This window comes from Homalodisca vitripennis, chromosome 5, assembly GCF_021130785.1.
Source record: "Homalodisca vitripennis isolate AUS2020 chromosome 5, UT_GWSS_2.1, whole genome shotgun sequence".
Taxonomy (NCBI): domain Eukaryota; kingdom Metazoa; phylum Arthropoda; class Insecta; order Hemiptera; family Cicadellidae; genus Homalodisca; species Homalodisca vitripennis.
The window spans coordinates 1,959,780-1,984,779 of NC_060211.1; the positions used below are offsets into that span (position 1 = coordinate 1,959,780).

Consider the following 25,000-nt stretch of genomic DNA (forward strand, 5'->3'; position numbering starts at 1 on the left):
CCGTTGACGTCAATGGAAAACCCATTGACGTCATCTCGGCCTATATAAGCCGGCCCGTCCCTCGCATCAACCTCAGTCGAGTTAGACAACGCCGTGAGTCAGTAGTGCGCAACAAGTGGTGACTATATTAAATGATCGTATTCGATATTGTTGTTGTGTTAGAGTGCATTGTATCCTCACTTTGGTGAGTTTAGTATTTAGTATAGTAAAGTCCTTTCTGTTTTAATCAAACATTTTTGTTATTTATTATTTAAGGTCATTACACGACTTAAGTTGTTCTGTAAAACAGTATTATTGTACTGAGAAACGCTTATAAATAAAGGCATTTTTATTTATTTTATTATACTGTACAGTGATTGTGGTAGTGCCGAGTTACTAAGTAGACGAAAATGGCTAGTTCCAGTTGTGATGTGTGTGGTGCAACAGTGTCCAAGTCCCACATGGCACGACACCGCAACACCGTCAAGTGTGAGAAAGCAAGTGGACGTGATTGTCATGTGCAAGTACCACGTCCTGTCCCAAATGTTAAGAAGGAATGTGTAAACTGCAACACATTAATAACGACTTCCAACATGGCTCGCCATATAAAGGTATGTGGATCAGCTAAAACGACTGTACAGCCTCAGACACCGTGTCCGCACTGCCAACAGCCTATAACCATATCAAACCTAAGCCGTCACATCAAGAAGTATTCACCAGACGTTTTAAAGCGAAAGAACAAAAACTACACTCTTCCAGCTACCGTTTCAGAACCACCACCAAAAGGTCCACGTCTTGAACCAAGTACTAGCTCCACATCAGCTAGCACATCTGCCATCGGCCGCGGAATCGACGACGAGATTACGGAGATCGACAAGGCGTTTAAGGGTCGCATGAAAACGTATGACATTGAAAACCGTCATGGCATCAAGGACCCTAAAACGTTCTTGGGAACATTCAGAGAACCGATCGCACGCAAAATCGCACAACACGTCGATGAACACAACATCAAAGCTAACCTCGTGTTTGAAGTCGAGTACACAAAGCCGGTCAGCAATAAAGACGAGTTTAAGACAATGAACTCCGCCAACACCGTAATTCTCCCGACTACAGACATTGATGAGTACGTTAAGCGAGCAGAAGAAAAGCTCTTGGCCGAAATGGACGAGTTTTACGCCAAGGGATCCGGTTGGACCTTGCACAAAATCGTCCACCTTGAGATCAGGATAAACCGCTACAAACCACTCAGAGGGTCCAGCTATATTGCGTTGCCTAAGAAGATTGTAGCTAAACATGCAGTCGTAAACTTTTCTACAAACTACGGTGCAAACCCGTATGAAGACTTCTGGTACTTATGAACTATTTTTCCGACGCTAATGTTGAATTCCTCTTCTTCCCAAGATAAAGAAAAAATTATTAAAACTTAATTTATGGTCATTGTATTTACTTTAATATTAGTATTTTCTCAATTACTGATTTTGCCTCTTTTCTGATATATATATATATAAAAACAAGAAAAGACGTTAAAAGTTTATATTTCTGTATATTCTAATTTACTTTGCTACATAGGAACATTATCTTTTAGATCTAATACTTAATATTTAACTAAAATGCACAGCTAAAAGTGCGTTAACAATGACACTAAGCGTTTGTTTCCTTTTTAATTGAAAAAAGTGTTATTATTTTAGAACATTTAGAGCTGGAATTAGTACAGTAGTTCAAAATCACTGACCAGCGAATTTTCTTCTAACATAGTTCTCCGACTGCATCAAAGGGATTCTTCGGTTTCAAATTTTGCCCTTATTATGCTTTTGCATATTTTTTTTAAATAGATAAATACTTACCCAATTGCTGAGATCTAAAACGACGTTAAAAATATGTTTACTCACTATAAATGAAGAAATTTAAAATAATAAACAATATTTTCACACAACATTTTATGACTTTATAAATGCTCTTTTACTTAATATTTCAGAACTTTAGAGAGATTATGTTATCACTTTAAAGACCACTGGGGAATACCCGGAGAGATTTTAGAAATAGGAATATTCATATATTCATCCCGGGGAGGTTAAGAATCTCCATGTCACATTTCAATGCAGTTGTTTGAATAGTTCATGCTTGAATAAAACAAATTTAGTTAATTTTACAGACACACATAAATTCAAGTAACGTTTAGTAAATTACTAAAATTTCTTAATGATGCTAATTACTGTTCATATTTGGAAATTGAACGATAGAAGATTTACATTTTTTGTAGGTTGAGGTGTCCTGCGAGAAACAACCAAATTAAAAAGACGCAAGGTACACATACATGTACTTTACTATATATATATTTTAACTTAGCGCCTTCAAACGGAGTTTGGCTATATAACAAACGTAACTGTCTCGTATTTGCAGTTTATAATATGCGGGCGATTGGAAATTGTGGTCTTTTACATTGGTGGATCACCCTGAACCTTTCGAGTTATGGAAAATAGATAGTAGCCGATTGTCTCACCTACTGAATATGCATATAAAATTTGATAAAAATAGGTAAAACCTTTTTGAAGGAGTACGCTAATTAATATTGTGACACGAGAATTTTATATATAAGGTATGTCTCTGTGGTTTGACCTGCACTAATTTTTGGGGCTGTTTACAGGTGTTCGAAAACGGACCCCAAGATGACAGTAGCTGGTATCCAAAGGTTGAAGCCTTACTCTCAGTGAAGTTTTTCCAAGGGCGCCGAGCTCAGCTCTACACTGCTGCCTCAATCTCGGCCCATGGAAACTATCATTTGTGCTATGGCCAGGAGGAGTGCCTACTGTTTTCAGCAGAGTCACTGCAGAATTAGCATCCTGATTCAGGAAAATGCTCTGCACATGGTGTTTAATCAGATGCCACAAATCTTTTCCTTCGACGAAACCTTCAATATTGTCATACCTTTTAGGGTGTCTTGGTCGGAGGGAACGAACATCTTCCACCAGCCGTGCTTGAAACGTTTACAGGCGGTTCTAAAACAAATAGTGGCGAAGGCGCCGGATTTTGGGGGCAGAGACCATGTAGTGAGCTGATTGTCCATATGGGTCCTTATCCCGTAATCTTTGAGGCAGAAGCCACAGACATCTGGATTGAACTTGTGAGAATCTTCGTCTGCGAATTATACGATTTAACAAGAGTTAGTCGATTAGCAATTTCAGAGATAGCCAGGCAGTATTAATGGCGTTGGACGCTCGTGTGTTCAACTCTAAACCTTCATAGAATTGCTATCAAGTAGGTTCTTTGCTTGCCAGAATCATATTTGTGGGTTACTGAAAATGAGGGGATCTCTGGGAACGAAATAGCTAATATTGTGGTTAAGTTTGGCTCAGGGTCAAATATGATGGGACCTCAACCGTGCTGTGGAATTTCTTACAGTCAATCCTATGGTGCTGTCTCGGAATATGTTGTCATACTGAACATGAGAAAAGGTAAAGGCTCCCTGAAAATGAGCATACTAGGTTTACGTCGGCTTCCTCTAGGGCTGTGAATGACCTCGTCTCACTAAGTAGATTGGTGTCTTCTCGGGATATGGTCCTATGGTATGGTCACCTGCGAAAGCATCCTCTTAGTCGGTATGCTATGGTAGAAATGGTATGCTTATGGTATGTACTGCATAGAATGTATGACAAGCAAAGTAAACTGCTAACAGCTGCTCGTTGACCCTTGGTAGTTTGGACAAGGGTAGCGAGTTTCCCCAGAAGGACCTGATCGGTTTTCGACGGTTTGTAGAACTGCTTAATCCGTACTTCCCGGATGAGCAAAATGTACTTGACGCTTAAGTGCATGGCAATAAGCTGCGCCATAAAGAAGAAAAAGTATCAATAAATTACTATAGCAAGTTTACTTGATTTGGAACTCGTTTTATTCTTGTAATGATTAATACAGCAATTTCCCATGTTTCTATATATATATATATATATATATATATATATATATATATATATATATATATATATAGAGAGAGAGAGAGAGAGAGAGAGAGGTTAATTATTTATCTTTTCCAAGTGTAGGCTACTATAAAATCATCGAGGATTTCAGTTTTAAAATCATAAAGAAATTCAACATCTAGATAATGAAAAACACAGGTAATATCTTTTCATAATAAATGCGTGTACTGATACCTACAAACGAAATATATTCTTTAAAAAGTGCATTGATTTCATAAATGTTTCTTAGAGATAAGTAAAAATGTTTATTCTTCTTTTTAAAATCTATAACAAATTGTTTTGTTTTCACCTCCACTTTCCAACTTTCTAAGCAGATTATTCAAAGGTGTTAATTTGTTTTTTTTTCTTTTCTTAGGTTTAGGTCTTTTATACAAAATTAAATTACAATCTCTAAAAATCAAATATATTTTATCAATAATTTCTCCTCTATTATAACATTTATAACAGTTGGCATTATACACTTCATTCATTTATACAGAACGATTTTTTGTTATAAATTGAAATTATGAAGTTATATCTGCCGAGATATAAATTTTTCAGCAGAAATGTTTATGTTTATATTTCAACAACTAAAATAAATTGTAGTGATTTCACTTTATTATACAACTATTTAGGGTATTATGTGTATGATTATAAAGATTATTACGGAAGATATCGGGATTTTTCAGCAACGAAAGAGTATACTTTTGAAGTTTTAGAAAGACCGAAAGAGAATGATATAAATTTAGCAAACAATTTCTTTTAAATAAAAAGATATTTTAGTAAATAGTGAAACTCCATACATAAAAATTTTTCTTTAATAAATGGAGTTCGAAAATATATCATGTCCGATCTGCAAGAAAAACTTTGGTCCGGGGTAGGACATACACCGATATGAGACAATAGTCAGGGACAACTATCGAGCCCAACATTACAGACTGACGCTTACGCAGCATCTGCCTCAAAAATTTGGCATCAGATTGATCAATAAGCTCCCGGAAAGTATAAAGAACTCCAACAATAAAAACCAATTCAAAACTCGTATAAAACGCCTATTGGTATCTAGAGCGTTCTACTCTGTCGATGAGTTCGTGATGAGCCGCTGAAATTTATGAGAGGCGTAGGATCTGGGGTCAGTGAGAGTGTGCTTGAGTGAATGTGTGAAAGTGTAATTTTGGATGCATGTGTGAATGAATAACTATTTACAGAATGGTTTACTGACATTTGCAATGCAGTAAATGCTAACTGTTTATCGTTAATTTGAAGATAAGAGCGATAACGATATTTTAGAATGAGCATAGTAGGGAAAATAATCAAAGTTGGTTTGGCTCTTTCATTTGGAATAAAATAAAGAGAATGAAGTTTACCAATTATGTGGAGATGTAAACGTGTGCAGTCCAAAACAAGGTAAAAAAATTGTAACTTGCAAACCGTTAGCCTATATTGTAAAATAATAAAATTTTAGTTACCGCAAATAAATAACAAACAAAATTATGTCACCTTCGTATGATAGTATTTAAAGTATAGATTTTCCATTGTGCTGAAGATCTGTTCTAATATTTTTAAAATTAAAGACAGTAAATAATAAACCAGATAATAGGATGTGAAGTTAACCTTATTAGATTGTTTAAGAAACCAATAAGGACAGGATGACGAATAAAGCTGCAATGTCGGCCGTTATCTCTCTTCTTTCAAGTTGCCCTTATATTCACCCGACCGAGCCCTTCCCTTAATTTGGAGACAAGACTCCCTCTTATAAACCCAACTCTTCCATTATTTGTGAGAGAAATTCAATAGCTTGTGGAATGAAGGCTTCTGTAAAAGAATCTTGATACAACAAGTAATACGATTTCTTTCATAACTTTGTTATATTTAATATTACATCATTAATTTTTAAGCGATATTTAATCATCAAATGTAACAGTTGAATTCATTTCGCATAGTAACTAAATATTTGGCTAACTATCTTAAGTAACCTCATTTAAAGCGGTTTATGAGTAACTTATTCACAAGCTGATTTGTTTTGAAATTTATTTCATTTATTACTTAAAATTTAATGTTCCTTTTATGCGGTAAAGCACCCAAAGAAATCCAATAATTCCAATGTATTTATAACCATTAAAAGTATGATTTTAAATCTAAAACCCTGCACAGAAGTAAAAGGTCGTCACAAACTTCTGAATATTTACTACAGGCTAATGAGTGATACACAAAGTGTGTTAACAATTTTAAGACGGACAAATAATTTTGAAATGTAGAAAACCTTTGGAGTATGCTGGATCTGAATGTAGAGTTATTTAAGTCCTCTAGGACATTAACTGTAAAATACATTTAAGATTTTTTAACATATTCTTAAATCTGTTTTACAGTTCACTATTTACTGTACCTCGTATAAATATTGTACGAAACGTACGATTAGTAAAATTCTAAAGCTTAATTGACTACAACTGAACTATTAACACAATCAAACAAAATTAGGATAATGCAAAACAAATAAACTCTTCTAAATCATTAATCCAACAAAAAAGAGTGTTTTTTTACTGACAATATCGTGCAATAAATTCGGCTGTGAAATTGAATAGGCTTTTCCAATACATTCATTAAAAATGGTTTTATTTCTTAAGCGTTTCTGAGTACATAATTTGTTTTCAGAATACGTTGCGTCAAATGGTATATGCCTTATAACTACTTATCAACTAAATAACGATAACATACATAAAAACACACAAACTATCACAAAGATAACAAAACAGTCAAAACCCTATAAATTAAATATTTTAAGGCTAGTAAAATACAGAAATGAAATGTATATAAATAAAAATATCAATGTTTGAAAACCTACAAACACATATAAATAAATCACTACTTAATATGGAAATACTTTGTTAACATCTTAGTTGCTGGTGTTGCATAATCTTTTCATTTTATTTTTAAACATGCTAACAGCATAACACTTTATGGTTTAAGAGAGGTTAATATACAAGGTTGGGCCAAAGTAGGTGACACTTCTCCTCCCGTCCTCATGCCGCACTTGAGGAAAGTGAAGCCTTCGGTCTTAGCTGGTGCTCCTTTGGCTGAGTGATCTCTTCCCGATATGACAGTTTGTGTCCAAGATACCGAGGCCCTCCAAGACATAGGACTTTGTGAGTCATGTAGTTTGTCAGGACACTGCATACGTATCGCTGAGAGAGCACTATCTGGGGCGGATGGTTGGGGCGTGGTCGGCATAGGTCTCTTCGCTGCGGTTGCACTGGCATGAGTAGAGAGTGTGAGATGTGTGAGTGTGTGAGTTGTGTTTCTTATATTAATTATATACAAGTACATGTTATTATTTTGAGTGTGATTATGTGATTATAAATATGTTTATATACCTTTTTATCGTTATACATTTTTTATTTTATATATTTAAATAAATTTTTACTTTTTGTTCATATTGAAAATGTTTACAATGCAATATTTAGTTTTATTATTATTTAAAAATAAAAATATTTTGTTCTAGTTTTTATATGAGGTTAAATGTAAGAAAGGGCCATGAGGCCCTAATTTCGCCGCAAATAAAGAAATATTTCATTTCATTTACGTATTCCATTGGGGCCAACCAGACTTTCTCTCTAATGGGGGATACATGTTCTTATTTCTTTTTATTCATTCTTCAAATTCTTCATTATTAAAAAAAATTAACCTAACGGCCTAGTTTGCACTTTTTGTATTCTACAAGCATCTTTCTCGTGAGATACTATTTCCGTATACAGGGTAGTAGTAATAAAACACTGACATTATGAGTGACTGCATGATCTGCAGCTTTGTGGACTCTGAAAGCATACTTCTAAATCCATGCAGTCTTCTCGGTCTACCCAATGCACGCTGTGTAGCATATGTTACGTGGTGACTAAAAGTGAGGCCTGAATAAGTATGACTCCCAAAATCTTCACTTTGTCACATACTGCCAGACTACTGCCACACAGCCTGATCTGTAGATTAGTCTCGCCGATGGTCTGTAAAATAGTGTGTGGGGCTACGTGAAGGACTGTGCACTTGTCTGTGTTGAGCTGAAGACCATTAGTCACTGACCGCAGACTCACAATGAGTAAATCAAAATTAATTTGACCAATAGTCCAGGTCATAAGAACAATGCAGCTGACAATCATCCGCGAATAAATGAGGAGTATAATACTGCACACAGCTTGGAAAGTCAGAAGTGTACAGATTGAACAAATTGGACCAATACAGCTGCCTTGGGTATGCGGCAATGATGAGTCACTACCATCATATTTGTGACGTAATACTGGAACAATCAGCGTGAGTTGTTTACTGGTCGTGGCTAAATTGACCTGAGTTGATTTGGTGGGTTCAACCTTAATTGTTTGACTATAGCATTTGTTATTACTGATACTGAAACTCAATTAATCTTCTTAACTCAATAGCATTCAATATTATCAGGTTGCGTTATGCAAATGTGTACAATTAAAGTGTACACCGAAAAATATAAAAATATGATAGTTTAGATTTTTTTAATTGTATAAATACTAAACTCGTAAAAGACCAATAAAAATAGAGGATCAAAGACTACTATTTTTTTCCTTGTTATTGTCAATATTTATAAGATTTTATTTAAAAAATCTTATACTACATACGAAAATAAAAAGTACTCTCACATAAATGTGTTTTTATTGCAATTTAATTTTATTGAACGTAAAACATAGGATAAATGCAAGTAAGATTGCTGTAATGACACTTTTTATTAATAAAGACTGTCGTTAAATTATCTTATTTCCAACTTTTAATGAGTTCATTAAATGCACCGTTAAATCTAGTTATTATTAAATTCCTGTTGTATTCTTATAAAGTATTGTGTATTCTATGTTTTGACAAGAAATTCAGATCATAAAGTGGTATAGCCTAGGTGTTATTAACTAGACACATTTATGTTTTCTGTATTGTTCCAGACATATCTATAAGCACACATAGTGACCGAAGTAGAGCTCCCCTCATTCTTTATTCCCCAGATAGATTGAGTAAATTCTTCCACATTTCTTGAGTAGAAGTAAAATTAAAAGGGACTTTATGGTGACTCTTGTAATTTAATGTAATATATTATCTATACATTTAAAACGTGAATACGTACACTAATACTATAAGATGTCTCAAAAATAGTTTAGGATGGGACAGATATAAATACAAATACTTGTTTATTATTGTAATTACTTAAAAAAATATAATTTATGAATAAAATTTATGTTTTTCATTTATATCGAGTCAAAATATGACCTACAAAATTCTTCACATATATTTGGCTTGCTGTAGAGAGTCAGTCATATTCAGTTGAGAAAAACTTAATCAAAAATTTATTTAAGCCGATGTAAAACAGGTATTTATCTAGGCCTATAGTTAATACTTTAATAAGTTAAGCATTATTTCTTTCATTATCCGTATCCTGTAAAGTTGTTTGCTCACTTGTTCATTATTTTACATTTTGCGTAGTATAAATATTACATTACAAGTGATACCGTGTTATAACGGCACACGTGTGACGTAACAGGTATGTTGAATTTAGATGCAAATTTCAAGTCAATAGCCACATGTGTTACTATGTCACAAATGTAAAAATTTCATGTGCTTGTAGGCCTACTCAATTTTGTCTGTCATTTTCTCGTAGCTATCATCATTACCCAGTGAAAAAATATTCGATAGTGCTTAGCCAAGTTCAGTGGTGTGACTTGCGTATTTCTGATCTCGACTTACCATTACATAAATGAATGTTTATGCAAAATGTAAAGTCTATAAGTTCTTTCATGAGATATCTTGCGGACAGTCACTCAGATATACATAAAAAATACAATTTTTACAAAGTTGTGGGCTTCGCTAACGCTAGGCTAATTACATATATATTCGATAATTATAAAACTAGTCTCTCCCAGTCTGGTTTCTAAAACGTAGTATTTGAATTTGACCTGCTTAAGCAATGAACTTGTTTGATGGTGATATCAAGCTAATATAGATTTCGAACAGTGCATTGTTTACTGGAACAAAAATCAGATACACAGCAACAATTGTCCTGTTATTGAGTGACCTAGCGTGAGCGATGGTTTCCCAGTTGTAGTGATGTCCCTTTTATTCTCTCTTTCAAACTACATTGTCCTTTAATTTAAGCTACCCCTTTCTCATAAAAATGGCTGTAGCTGACGAAGCACTTGATAAATTAACTTTTAACCTTCATTGATTCAATTAGATTATATTACAAGTAAAATCTGAAATATAAATTATTAAGAAATAGTGAATGTTAGTCCTAATTAATTTATTATAGAACTCTTATGGTATTATTAACTTGAATAAACTGTGCATAGTTTACCAAATGAAAGGAAATATTTCTTCTTTTAGCTTATTATTACGTGATTACTGTATTTTCGTAAACAAAAACATAAATAAGTAACAAAAATGTAGTAAACATTGTAAATTATGCTTCGATATGTATTAGTACTAAGTCTTATATCATTAACTCCTTGATATTTATATTCATGTATGGTAATTGTCGTGCCTATATAATCTTGAATGACTTGCTAGGTTTATTTGATTTACTCATGAGATAAATTAGGCTAGATTGAGTGGCCGTAAAATATAATTATTACCCTTACCATTAAATTTACAATATATAAGCTTATGATTTTACGTCTATCAACAGTAACGTTAATAATTTCTATTAAAACATATGTTTCGTAGTTCTTTGGTGTAGTGTTTGAGTAGTAACTGTTTGTGTGTTAACAATTATCAGGATTTGATAGGTTCCTTAGACAGTACTTTGTCTATTTAAAATTTCAAACTAATTCTCATGCATCATCTTTATTTTTACATAAATTAATTAGAGTTATAATTTTTATATCGTTCGGTATGTACCCACTATCGGGTCCTATAGTTAAATTGGCTCGCTCCTATATGGCGTTCTCCCTACTTACTAGTTATACATTTTTTAGCTGTATATTAATATTTCTATGTTACCAATATATAATTTATAAATAAATCCAATAATTGAGTTGGTTTGATGTGTATGAATGGAGTACTACATTTTATATTTCCATATCCTTTGTTTCTACAAAAGTGTATATAATTGGCTGCGGACATAATGTCTGGTCACTTCTTTTGCCTACACCAGGGATTCATTAATTTCACCTAGCTCTGTTTTGTTAATACTATTTTATATTAAAAAACTGAAATATCGCCTGTATTATACCTACTTATGAAAGTATATAGAACAACATGCTCTGATTAAAGTAATCTAAAAAGAGGGCATTAGGTTTTAGGGGTTTTGCTAACCTGTATATTTCACCATAAATAATTGAGTGAACTTTGAGTACTGTGGGTAGTTGCAGTTATAAATTAAAACACGCTATTCCGTTATACTTAGATGAATATCCAAACATATGTACGTCAATTTAAAAAGGTATAGTAAAAGAGTAAACCGATCCAACTCATCATCGAACGATCCGGCAAAACGTAAAAAAAGAGGTAACGCACACAGACAGACGAGCTGCCATTTTACATTTATAATTAAATTTATTCCTTTAAAAATTACAACATACAGTATAGAATATACAGTATAATGAGAAAAGAATTTACAAACAGGAATATTAGTTGACCACAATTACAAGTATGTTTGGCCAACTCTAACCTAAAAATGAACTATAAACAAAATTCACTTAAAAAACAAGAGTCCAGTCAACTTAGAAAAAAAATTTGACCCTTAAGTGAAAGATAAAAAATAGATGAATTATCAGTTGACATTAAAATCCATAACATTCTTCTTTGGACCATGAGGAACCTCTGTACCATGTTTTAAGTATCTAGGACCTTTTCATAAAGAGTTATTGAAGGATCGCCCTTCTTGAAGATTGGAGTGACTGGCGATTTTAAGAGAGGAAGGAAACGTTTGCGAGTGAAAAGAGAAGTTGATGGCGTTCGAGCGGCCCCAACAAATGCTTAGAGCACTTTTTAGGAGAAAAGTTGAAACATGATTTGAGTAATTAGACCGTTTTTATGGAAAGTTTCTTATTACTCTAGCAATTTCCTCCTCTGATACTGGGACCAGAGCCAATTACGCTATTTGACTCTGCACTGATGGGTAAACATGCTTTCTATGTGGAGGACGATGTCCTACTTCAGCTCCAACCGAGAAAAGGAATTTATTCAACTCCTCAGCTATCCTTAAAGACTCATTGGTGAGCTTATATTTTTTTAGTTTAATCGGTTTGCCAGTTAATAAATCTTTATTTTTGATAACGGCCCATGCGGTTTTTAGACGTTTTTGATTTTAGGAAAGCTTTGTTTACATCATAGGCTCTCGCAGCTTTGATAACTTTTCTATAAATTAGTTTTTAATTTAAAAAAATTCATTTGAACTATTTTTGTGCTTTTTAATTTCCTAAAAAAACTAAAATTACTCTAAAAACCACGATACCTTTAGTAATCCATGCGATGTTTTCGTTTCTTAGGCTTTGCTTTTGTTTTCCTTACAGGAAACGTAGATGTAAGTTAAATGTTTGTTCGATGTTTTGGAATTACAGCTCAAGGGGTTCCTCAGAATTCAGAAAGTTTCAACTTTCTTTTCCCATTATAAATTTGAGCAATGCTGTTTGTGGGCCTTGTATCTCTGAATATTTTCTTTGTGATGGGTCCCCTTTGTGGCTCGTGAAAATTTATGATAGCCTGTTGGTCATAATGGTCTGAAATGATTGTGTTGACCACCAAGAGCTCAAAGTCTGTCAAATCTATCATGACATTGTCAATCGCGATCGCTAAGTTGGCCGTCACTCTTGTTCGAGAGTTAATCAACCATTTTAGGCCAAACCAACTCAGCAAGTCAGCTAATCTCCTTTTCATGGGAATATCGACACCTAAGACTTCAATGTTGAAGTCTTCCATAACTATGAAACCGCTTGTTTTCTCTGTCGTGTCAGTCAAAATCTGATTGAAGTTTGAAAAAAGGATTCCTTGTTTCCGTTGGGAGACGTATATAGACCAATCACATCAATATGAGAGTGTTTGGTTTTGTGTTTTACTCCATTAAGCTCATAGTTTTTGTCTGTAGGGTTGAAAAAGTGAGAGGGGAAAAGGAGAACTCATGTTTTCATAAATATTGCTACACGTCCTCCTTTCAAGGAGTTACGGCAGAAGAATTTCCCCATTTATAATCTGGAATTTTAAAGTTTTCGATATCGCTGTTGTTAAAACCGTGTTCGATCACAACTATCAAGTCTGGAATGAGCTACTCGCACATGAGAGTAAGCTCATCGACCTTACTCGTACTGAAATGTGTTTCTTAAAATTGGAAGTAGATTGAGTGGATGTGCAGGTTGTATCTGCAATTGAATAAGCTTAGATTTTTCAGTTTCAGCAATGGTGTTCTGTGGCAGAGTGAGGGGTTCGGACGTTGTTGGAGAGGTTAAGACGCTGATCCCAAAAGTGACTGAGAAGGCGTTAGAGATGAGGGTAATGGAGAGGGTGTCGGTACCGGTGGTGGCGTTACCGGAGGAACCGCTCTGCCGGCGCACAGTTGAGGCGCAGGAGCGATAGCTGATAGTCTGCTGTCTGTCAAACGGAGCGAGTTCTGGGCGTAGACATGCACCTTACCAGCAGTCCCTTGCCACGCATCGACAGGTGTAGACCATTTCTCGTGAAGTACTTCTGGCTAATGATGTCAAGACGAAGCACTTGGATGTCATGTCTGGCAGCCAGTTCTTCGACGAAAGCATTCACGATCCTGATGTCAGGATCCTGAAGGACGAAGCGATGTGGGATAGTGGTGACTACTACTTAAGTGTCGGCTGGTCTAATGGTAATGTACTGCTCCAGATTGCTGGTAGCACGCTGGTAGCCATGCCGTCAGTGCTGGCAGGTGGAGGCAGGCTGACAATGTCTAGTTGGTGGGTGCCAAGTTTGCAAACACCGGTGGCCGAAGTAGAGTCGACTAGTCCTCCTGTAAGACTTGCGATGTGATGAGTGTGACTATCGCTTCTCCTTAAAATATATCGCAGTTGAGAGATGATTTTGCCTGCGACAGCCGGTGCTTTTGAGATTTTTTTAATCTTTTTTAAACGACACGCTATTGGCGGTGTTTTTTGTATTTTGTATTTGCAGCACTTCAAATCTATTTTGAGTTGTTAATGGAAGACATTTATCTGTTTTGCTGCGACATTCCATGGTTGGCGTGATTGTTCAGCACACTTGCAGGATTTAATTCGAGCTTTAAGCAATGGCTTTCTGCTTCCTAAACTTCCACTGTTGCTCTTAAACTCCGCCCTGATTCCTCCAACTCCATCCTCGCTGCCCGGTGGTCTTCAGGTCACACTGAGCTGACACGTGTGTGTAGGTACGTGTTGCAATAGGTTCAGACGAGCAGGATAAATCACACTGTACACTATAGTCTTGAGTCGCTGACCTATGTTCCTTATTATAGGAGATCGATGCGTCTGATTCAAAGATTTGGTTCTTAAATGATGGCGTGGTCTAGAAAGGTCCCGCATTTCGTTATTTTTTTCAATATTGAGATTTCGACCGATAAGTCTTCTCCCTTGTGTGATGAAGTGGCTGGAGTATTACTGGAGTGGTGGCGAAGCGGGTGCAGGAGCAGGCGGAATGTCAGTCGAAGATACGGACTCGGATGTGCTGGTGGATGTGGTCGTAAGAGATAAAGATTCTACAGGTCTTGGAGTCGTGACGAGAAGAAGACGTCTCTATGGAGTTGGAGATGGTGTCAGAACCCTCATGTTTGTTGGGTGTGGTTCACTATAAGTCTCATTAGCGGTCTAAATGATAGTTATTTTATTATGAGTCCTGACATTCGCTTTACAGTTTCTTCCCAAACAGCGCCAGACGATGTCTCCACATTTAACCACGTAACTCTCTCGTACTTATTCTCATTAAATAAGATCAAGTCTACGCAAAAAGACCGTAGAATTCACGACTAGTACAGTGAATAATAGTCGTCAACTGTCGTACAAGATTCCTATTTACATTTTTGACTGACTATGTAATTCTCGTTTATGAAATTTTCTCATGTTATGCCATCAGGTGCAATAAGTAGTAATAGTATTAGTTTACCTATTGTTTACTTATTAAAATTGGCTTGAATATCGTCAATATACTATCTTGCAAGTATTTATCCTTGAATGTTTCTAAATGTGCGTGCATTATTAATTTTAACATCATTAATTTTGATATACTAAATGGTATTTTGCTTTATTTTGCAACACAATTTCCTTAAGGTTCTTGGAAGGTTAAAAAAATATCCCACCAGTCTTTTATGTTAAATTGTTCACGACAGTTGCTAGAAATTAAGTTCTTTTAATTTTAAAATTGTATCACAATATGTAGCTTCGTTTTCATCACTGCAAAATCCTAACAGGTAGGTAAAAATAGGGATCTCGGGAGGGAACTCTGAATTAGAAAAGATTAAACAGACTGATTAATTTTCAACGACACAAAATGATTATTTAGAAAGAGTATAGAGGACTGCACACTATTGTTAGTTTGAAGACCATCACATAAACTGGGATGACACCAGCGTAATACATCGGGGACCATTTTTTTAAAGGAAATTAATGGAGGCAACGTACACTAAATTTGCAGACCAAACCATCATTCGAGATTATGCCGCTTTGGTTACCAATCCTAAAAAATGAACAAATAAGAGAACTAAAATTATCAATCAGATTAGATATTTGTAATTAACTAATGCGCAGCACAGCGTGGTTTTAAGAAGTTCATCTATCATGAAAAAATATTACAAACAGGGCCCATTCCGTAACCGCTTCCGTTTTATCGTTTCTGCCGTGACGATCGCCATTTGCTAATGGCCTTTTGTCACTCGTAGGTGGCTGGTCGACGAATTCAGGCGTATTGTGACCTATATTCTGTAGTTCAATTGTAATGATTAGTGTTATGTTTAGTTTTTTTATGAAGTCTAGTACATGTTTTAGAGGGAGTATAGTTGACACACAAAATGGTAGTTGTCATTCCTGACGTAGGCTTGTCACAACGCTCTGGTATTTTTTGTTTACTTTAACCTAGTCCAAAACAACTAGATAGGAATGTACAAAAAATTCATTAATATACTAATCTTAACATGTATAATATTACAATATGCGATTATTACACTATTTGTTAATATAATCATATACAATTTATTAAATGTAAACAATTAATAAACTTTTTGTTCTACAGTTTTAAATTACGTAAAAAATATGGTAAATGCTACAATGTAGAATGCAATAGAACTATTACAATATCAGTCAACTATTCGGTTAAATTGGAAACTCTATTCATTATGATTCATTGATTCCAGCATGAATAATATACAGTATCCTCGATGGTTTGTTTTCAATAGAAAAATGTATTAGTGGAACAATCTACTGTGCTTTAGAATTAATCTGCTTTGGCTTCGTACAATTATATCAGTGACTTGTTCAATATTCTGTTTTAAAATATAAAATATCGCAAATTTTAGTGTAGGTACGTGAAAGTGCATTTTCCGTAATTGTAAGAACATGATTGGACTAAAGGATTTACGTACCTTATTTGAATATAATTTTCAAACCTCTTCTTTTGTTTCCTCTCACAGCCAACATCTTCTACTTGATATCAAAATTGTTTATTTCGAGCAGGAACAACTGTGTGAGTTTTTTCTCTCTTTGGGCGTTGTGTAGCAAGCAGATATGGTGTCACCAGTGCCTCCGTCAACATCTCGACCTCTTCTTCAGAACTCGTACTGTCCAAAACGTAAATTTAATAGCTGAAATTTATCAGAAAATTGGAATTGTAGGGTATAATAATATCACACATGATGCATATAACTTGTCAATATCACCTAAAACTATGCATTTGTTCTTTTGTTCGCTAATATTAATTTATGTTGTAGGGCTAGCAGCATCCAATGACAGGCCTATACCTAACATGCTTCTCTACTTACATGTAATAGCTATTTTTCCACTTCGTACAGTTTTCAAACATTGAATGCACATTTGAGCATTCAAACTACATATAAAATGATGTTTGTATTCACAATGGTGTTCTTAGCATTACTATCGATTCTTCTTGTTACCGATATATTGTTATTTGTTTTTTATTTCGTTAAAACCTATTTACCTATGCACTTCTGCTTTCTGCTGACGAAAACCTTGAAAGGACCATCGTAATAAATATTTAGTGAAGACATTAAATACGGACATGTATCTAGAAACAATCAATTTCTATTTTTACTGTGGATCATTAATGTATTTGTATTAATACATTTATATTTGTATATTTGTGTCCTATATCTAAATAATCGTTACGGTTGGCTGAGGACGTCTTATAATATGGACAAAGATGTACAATCGGGCGATTGCTTCCCATTGACCTAAACAATTTTTAGAATATTCCCCGAGATCACGTGTTCGTTTGATCGCTCGTAGCATCTACTATACGATTCCCTGCCAGTAGTTGTTCAAGATAAGGCTGCGCGTCAGATGGGTCTCTCTATCTGCCACCTCTAACTGGTGTTAGTAGTTCAATCATTAGAAATGTAAATCCGAGGACACACTCTCTCTTTTACTCGGCGTGTGGTGGATCTCCTGTTCGTCTTGCGTGTCTCTGTCATATGTGATTACGCAAAATAAAATAAGATGGTAAGGTGTATCTCAAAAACCTCCTGTAAGAATTTGTGGAATTTCATTTTGCCTTGGACATATGCGGGTTATCTTGTAAAAAATTTTCGTCCTCGATGCCACTTAATACTGCTGTGAAGTGTTTTAGTGATGTAACTGCCCGTATACCCTTGGATAGCTAGTCCACCCCGTGTAGCCGTGCAGCGAGTGTAAGCGGAGTAAACCTCCTGTAAGATTTTGTGGAATTTCATTTTGGCTTGGAGATAAGCGGGTTACTTTGTAACCACTTGTCCCCCTCGATGCCAGTTAATATTGCTGTGAAGTTTTTCAGTGATGTAACTGCCTGGATACCCTTGGATAGCTAGTCCACCCCGTGTAGCCGTGCAGCGAGTGTGAGCGGAGAAAACCTCCTGTAAGATTTTGTAGAATTTCATTTTGGCTTGGAGATAAGCGGGTTACTTTTTAACCACTTGTCCCCCTCGATGCCAGTTAATATTGTTGTGAAGTGTTTCAGTGATGTAACTGCCAGTATACCCTTGGATAGCTAGTCCACCCCGTGTAGCCGTGCAGCGTGAGTGGAGAAAACCACGTAAATGAGTTGTTATATTTAATCGTATCATATGAACCTTTCTGTAAACTGTTCACATCCTCAGCAATGTCTCTATCTTTTATTTAAAATGTTCAGTACCAAGATATCCGTTACCTTACGATCCAAATTAATATAAATTATAGTTCGCTCACTTCTCAGGAATCATTAGCTCTCCGAGACAAGTTGCGACTCTTATTTTATTCTATCGTATCATACAATATTCATTGGTCCTTTGTTCTTTAGTCCTATTGATTTAGATTATAATATAGTCAATTAAGGTTATTCTTAAGCTATGTTTGTAAATATTTGTTAACTTTGATTCCATTATTTTGTCTGTTAATGTTTTCCATACATTTAAGTAATGCCGTTTTTAAGATAGCTTAGCATTTTAAATCGTAAAAGTATTGTGTGCGTATTACTCGTAGAAAAATCTATTCACAATTTTGTTTTAATTCTCTGAACTCGAAATAATGATATTTCCTACGAGGCTAGGTGTAATTATTCTATTTTATTCTTTTACATCATATACTATTCAGGTAAGTATTTACATATCATTATTATGGTACTGTCATTGATGATTGTTTTATGATTTGCTGTCTTGAAATACAAAGATTATTTCATAATTTATTTGCAATTCAAAGTTATTTTTGCCGTTAATATTTGTTGTCTAAGGATTCATATTAATTTTTTAGAATAAGCTATGGTTGTTAATAGGAATTTTTAGGAGAGTTATGAGAGTAACTATTTCATACATAAAATGTTTTAGGTGAAACAAATGGCTTATAAACTTGTGGGAGCTTTACGCATTTGGCTTGGGCGTTCCCGCATTCCATGAATTATCAGGATGTCCCGTGTTTAGCTTTTTTTGTTTCGAAATATTACTAGTAACAAAAAGCTTCTATCGTGGAGTACGATTCCACATTGAATTTGGTCATATTATAACGCAGATTTCGTTATAACGTGGTCTTTCATTTTCACTGATTGCGGATACCGAGCAGGACTAATACTTCAATATGTTTAAAAAATGTTCTAGTATTCCCTGGTATTTATTTATATTAAAAATATTGTATTGCAATTTATATCATTATGTAGCAGAAGTTTATCTCTACATTTACAATAGTAATTACAATGGATCTTGATATCATTAAATAATCTCCATACAATAGCTACAACTGTTAATACAGTTGCTTACTGTCCTTTTAATAAGAGCATGGATACACAATGCGTGCTTTACACAACGATTTCGGTATTATCGCCGTTTGGCATATCCCTAGCTAGAGTACCAATAATTGAGTTTCTCCGCATTGCCATCTGTTGCTGGTAGATATTTTTTTGAATTTATATCTCTATGACAACAGCTGAAAATGACAATTTCGGAAAAAATTTTACAAAACCCAACGTTTGAAAATATCACAGGACGGCAAGCCGGAGACGGATGCTATTGCAATACAAAGCGTCTCCTGATGACCTACAGTTTCTATCGTGTCATATTGTACTCTACAGATATGTCTTACAAGTTACAGGTATCGTCAAATCTTTATGGAATCTAAAGTATCAATTTCTTAAACATTTCCATCTTCTCGCGATATTTTTCGATGGTGTGATTTGGGGACATAACTTCGTACTATTGCACTTTACCCATACGAACACTTCTGCAATCACATCCTGAACCAATTAAAAACCACAAGGTGCCCAATGACCGTTAATTTCTCGGTAGAGATGGTTCGAAGGTGTTGAATGGTATTCTCAAACTTACAACCTACTCGCATGGTGCTGGAGTTTGTTGAGCCACCCAGGTGCCTTGGAGCGCTTGTTAGGGTACCTCTTGAAGTTGATCAAATGTACTCAAAACACGTATGAGATCTTACCTGAGTTGCATATGGTTAAACATTATAGCGTCTGAGTATAGTTCATGACTGAGGCACTAATAACATACAATAATATAATAATAGAAATAAATATTTGAAGAATTGAATATTAAATTCCTTACCTGTGAGATTGTGGTAATTAAATTATAATTATAGTTGCGAATGCGTAAATAGCTGTAACTTAATAATACAGAGATACTCAAAGTGGTGATGATTAATGGAAGTAAAATCCATTACAGTGTAAGTGAACTTGGAGAACAATACATTTGCCAGGGTTATTCATAATATATATATAACGAAATGTCCAATTATCATTACTTTGTGTAACTTCTTTTAATTCCCTACCAGTAACATTTAATGAAAATTATTTCATTACTCGTCTATAGTCAATTTAATACAATTACTTGGAGCTACATATTTGATGAACGATTGCTGGAATCCTCATCCATACTTCTGGTTTTTTGGAAAACTTTCTTCTAATGATGAGAAGTTTTTTTGTATCCTCTTTCGGCAACACTTATATTTTCTTCATGGATTGTGCTGTCATTTCTAATGCCTAGTGCTATAACGGTTTTCTAATCATGAAATGTCTAAATTTATGTTTCGACTCGGATGATATATTCGGTGATTTTTATTCAGTAACTGTTTTAAAAAGTAGCAAAGATGGTATTAAGGTTTCCTTACAAAAAATTATTTACCATTGTTTTCTCATCTTACTATTCAGCGCAGTTTTATACTATACTGCCATGATTTTGTTTCCACTTCAAAGAGGAAACCTCACTATAAAGAATCTAACAATCTGGTTGGTTTTGTGTTTGCAATTGATGTCTCCAATATTATCTCTCACGATAAATATAGTGTCTTGGAAATTTACGCAAGAGAACGCTAGTATTGCAACAGAACTATTTCAAGAAATGCGTAGTATTCAGTCTGCAGATCGTTATATAGTAAAATCTTCTGAAAAGATTTGTTTAGTGGGATATGGAATTCTTACTGTAATCATTTTTGCTGATCTTTTTTGCATTTTCCTCACTTACGACATGCCAATTTTATCACAAATTCTACTAGGGCATTTATTTTTCAACTTTTGTGTAATATTTGATGTCTCTAACCAAATGTATCAAATGAGAGTTTTAAAACGTTTGAAGACGTGCGCTACGTTGTTGAATTCTGCAATGGTAACAGACGTGTACGAATGCAAAGACATTAAAAATAGGACGAAAAATATAGAAAGAATCTTCAATTTGTTTTTTACATTAATCAGACTGCTTGAGCGATTCAACTTAAGATTTTCTCCTTATTTATTATTTGCTTCAATCAGAACGGTAGTAGATGCTGCGCCATTTATTAGCGACATGTTCATGGTGTACGTGTTCAGGAGTAGTCAGTACCATACTGACAGTATAATTCAGAGTGACACTTTTCTAGACATTTTATGGCTTATATACTTACTTATGTTCTCCCTTTGGCTCATTTACTCTTATGGCTCAGTTGCTGTCGAGGTAAGCTACAACTTTTATCACTTTCATAAACTTATAGGTTTCCACAACTAATATTTTATACACATATGTGTTATGATTCTAAAGCTCATACACTCTAGATGTATCTCATGACTCATACCCGCCTTGTAGTTTATGGTCGTAAATTGGTTACCACATTGGAAGAGTTCTAGTAATTGTACGCAATATTTATTTAATGTAGTTAATTAAAATATAAGTTGCTAAAGTAAATTTATATGGTTATTTATTTTTTAGTCCTTTACAATTCTTGTTATTAATTTACAAATGTTGCACGATTCATCTACATTGCCCCATTTATTCATATTTATGCTAATTTATTACAAATTATATTTATTATACAAAGATGTAAAATATACTACAACGTTCATGTGGTTTCTTCAAATTACGTTATTTGAAAATTTATGTACTTTATTTATAATATTTGCAATCTCAAAAAAATTTATCAAAGCTTACAAAAATAAATTTTACAGATTACTTCTAGTTCAAATGAGTAAAAATATAAAATGTATACATCTTAAATTCGTGCCACTTATAAGGTACTGGGGAATAGAGCCCTGAGCTTATACATACAATAGGGCTCTACATAAGACGATTACAAAGTTTATATGACATTTTTAACATGAGAGTATTGTTCTTTATTTAAAACAGCTAGTTACTAGAAGAAACGTGTTGCTCAAGAAGTTGCTCCCAACAGATAATTAACTAATTTGATAACTATCAAGTCATGGGCTATAACAACCAATAACCAAATTAATATTAAATTGTTTGTCAATTTTATTGTTCAGCTACGAACTTCCTTACCGTCTAATTTGTGTCGTTAGTTTAGAGGTCCAGACGAATTTTGCACTTATATAGTACTGACTAATATAATACATATTCTCTATAATATATTTTAAGTTCATAGTTGAGTGAGAAATTTGTACATTCTGAATATTATTTTTGGCGGTGTCGCTACAAATTTAATAACCGAAACAAATTCATCTTCAACTATAATAGCAATAAGTATGTTTTTTTTCAGATTTCAACTGTTTATTGCCAATTAAAACGAATTCAGAACGATATAGGTTCAAAGTTCGTCTTTGCTACTGTTTTGGCTGAAAACATTATTTTAACTTTGTTCGGTATTTTAATTTCTTTAACGGAGAGTTCATTTTGTTAGAACCTGTGCATCTACTCGTCCTAATATATATATATATAAATTTAAATACGTCTCAGGCGTGAATCTAGTTATATAAAAATGTTAATATGTTTCTGAAATAAAACTGTTTCCCTTAAAGAAAACAAAATAATTTTCCGAGTTTCACACAGGCGAACAAGATGGCGACGGTGATTCATGATCTCGTCACCACGGAGAAGGTAGACGACGTTGCAGACGAGGTAAGATGTTCGTCTTAATGGTGGTATAAAAAATGTATCAGTATTACCATGTTTCGGTTTCCTAAATAACTTTATCACTAAAATAATATAAAACTCTTTATCAATAATCTCTATTACTCTGACTATTTATACCCACTTGTAAGACCTCTTGAGTCAAAGTGCCTATTTTCTTATAGAATATATCTATGATGTAATATGATAGGTTTCTGTGATATTTTTAAACGGAAGTAGGTATGTATAACAAAATTATCGCGTACACAATAGTAAGTGTTACAGATATGGATATCAAAGGTTATCGATATTGCGAGTATCTCTTATTTCAGGTGTCATGCTTGCAGGACTTTTGGTTCATATTATTTATATTTCCGACAACATGTGAGTATGGATTTAAGTCAGGTTGAATTCAATACAGAACACAATAGTTTGTGAACATTTTTATAACTAAAATCTTCAAAACTTATAAATTGAAGATTATTTGTAGGTTTTGACAAATAAATAGATTTTTAAAACATGAATAGAGATTGGCACTATATTTGGACCTTTCGGTTGCCTGTATTTTAAAGTGTCACGTAATATTTAGTATATATCTAGTATAATATGTTAGTATAATAGCCTTTTATGTTAAGTAAAATGTTAATCTTAAACTGTGTTTTAGCTTCTTAACTTTTCGCTGGCCATTCTTCACACGAATTTTCACTTCAGTGCCTACGGATTCTTCAACGTAGACTATACTCTGATATTTTTTGTAAGTGCGAATATGTAAATAGTCTGTAAGTCGCTTGGAAAATTTAAAAATCTCAAATCTGTAAGTACATATTTATTCTTAAGTTTATTTTTCTTTAACTGATATTTTCTTAGATTTTTATTTATAATTTTTACATCTTTTTGATCATGACATATCTGAACCAAGAAATTAAACATTTATTTGTAGTCTTGTGTAAAACAGTTTTCAAAAAATAATCTTCAGAATTATCTTTCGACGATGCGATGAGAATAAAATTATATGAAACTTTAAAAAAATTATAAACTGTTAAGCGTAATTTTTAAGCAACAAAATGGCAGGATCGACGCAGAGTTTAACGTTCATACATGTTATGAACCCTGATTGCAAAAAGATGAAGGACGAGAGATTTTTAAATACATTTTAAAAGTTTTTTTATTAATTTATACAATATTACAGTACCTAAGTGTGTTCAAAAAACATTACAATATAATAATTTTGTTTCAGGTGATAAGTAGAATAGTAAGTTACTTGGTGATCCTGATCCAGTTCCAGGTATCTTCTACTACACTGACTAGCACTGGCCTCATGTTCAACATCACACACTTCTAGATTAACTAGATCAACTATACGAGGTGTAACTAAATGTATTAATGTAGGAGCAATAAATTAAAAATAATAATTAACAGCACACACTAATAAAAATATCATTGAATTTACAATTCTTACAATAACACTCCCTAACAATAAAAGTACTAATTTGAGGCTAAATAGCCATAATGGATACAGAAAGCCTAACAATTAAAGAAATTCAATTAAGAGGAAACTCCATGGGGATTGTTTTTGAAGACACTGTTTTAAGCCTCCAACTGTTTTATATTTCAAAAACATTATTTGTTTCTCGGGTTTGCTGCATAATTTACAAAACTTATTAAAGGTTTTTAAAAAAAAAATATAAAGATTTTGTAAGAAACAGAGTAAGAAATGTTACAGTCCTCAGGTAGACAGAAGAGAAAAACGGCCAGTCTACTGAACGATGAATGAAACACGCTTAATCAAATCCCATTTATAGACAAGCACATTCACCGAATACATTCTTATCGGTGTATAAATAACGCTAAATGAAACATTCTAAATCTATAAATAAATCGTTCACGACATATCCTGTGGAGAATTTGGCCGTAAAATGGCAGGCAAATTACATAGAGGAACACTGCTACGTACAAATAGCGTTATGTAAAATATTCCAATTCGATAGATAGCCAACAGAAACAAACACACATACGCAGATAGGCAAAGACACAGGCAAATTACATAAAGGAACACTGCTACGTACAAATAGCGTTATTTAAAATATTCCAA

The 25,000-nt window shown here is 34.0% G+C and overlaps 1 protein-coding gene across 2 annotated transcripts in view; it reads left to right on the plus strand.

Annotated features, from left to right (window-relative positions):
• LOC124361719 (putative gustatory receptor 28b) overlaps positions 1-24,307 on the plus strand; it is a 44,169-nt gene extending 19,862 nt beyond the window's left edge. The window contains exons 1-4 of one of the 2 annotated variants that reach the window (XM_046815645.1): positions 19,397-19,675; positions 22,849-22,917; positions 23,573-23,662; positions 24,146-24,307. In XM_046815645.1, the coding sequence (XP_046671601.1) occupies positions 19,517-19,675; positions 22,849-22,917; positions 23,573-23,662; positions 24,146-24,250 (423 nt within the window). In that variant the 5' untranslated portion in view covers positions 19,397-19,516 and the 3' untranslated portion in view covers positions 24,251-24,307. Of the gene's footprint in view, positions 1-19,396; positions 19,676-22,848; positions 22,918-23,572; positions 23,663-24,145 lie in introns of those variants that run through there. The other variant, XM_046815646.1, reaches the window with a different exon arrangement.
• Positions 24,308-25,000: the final 693 nt, after the last annotated feature.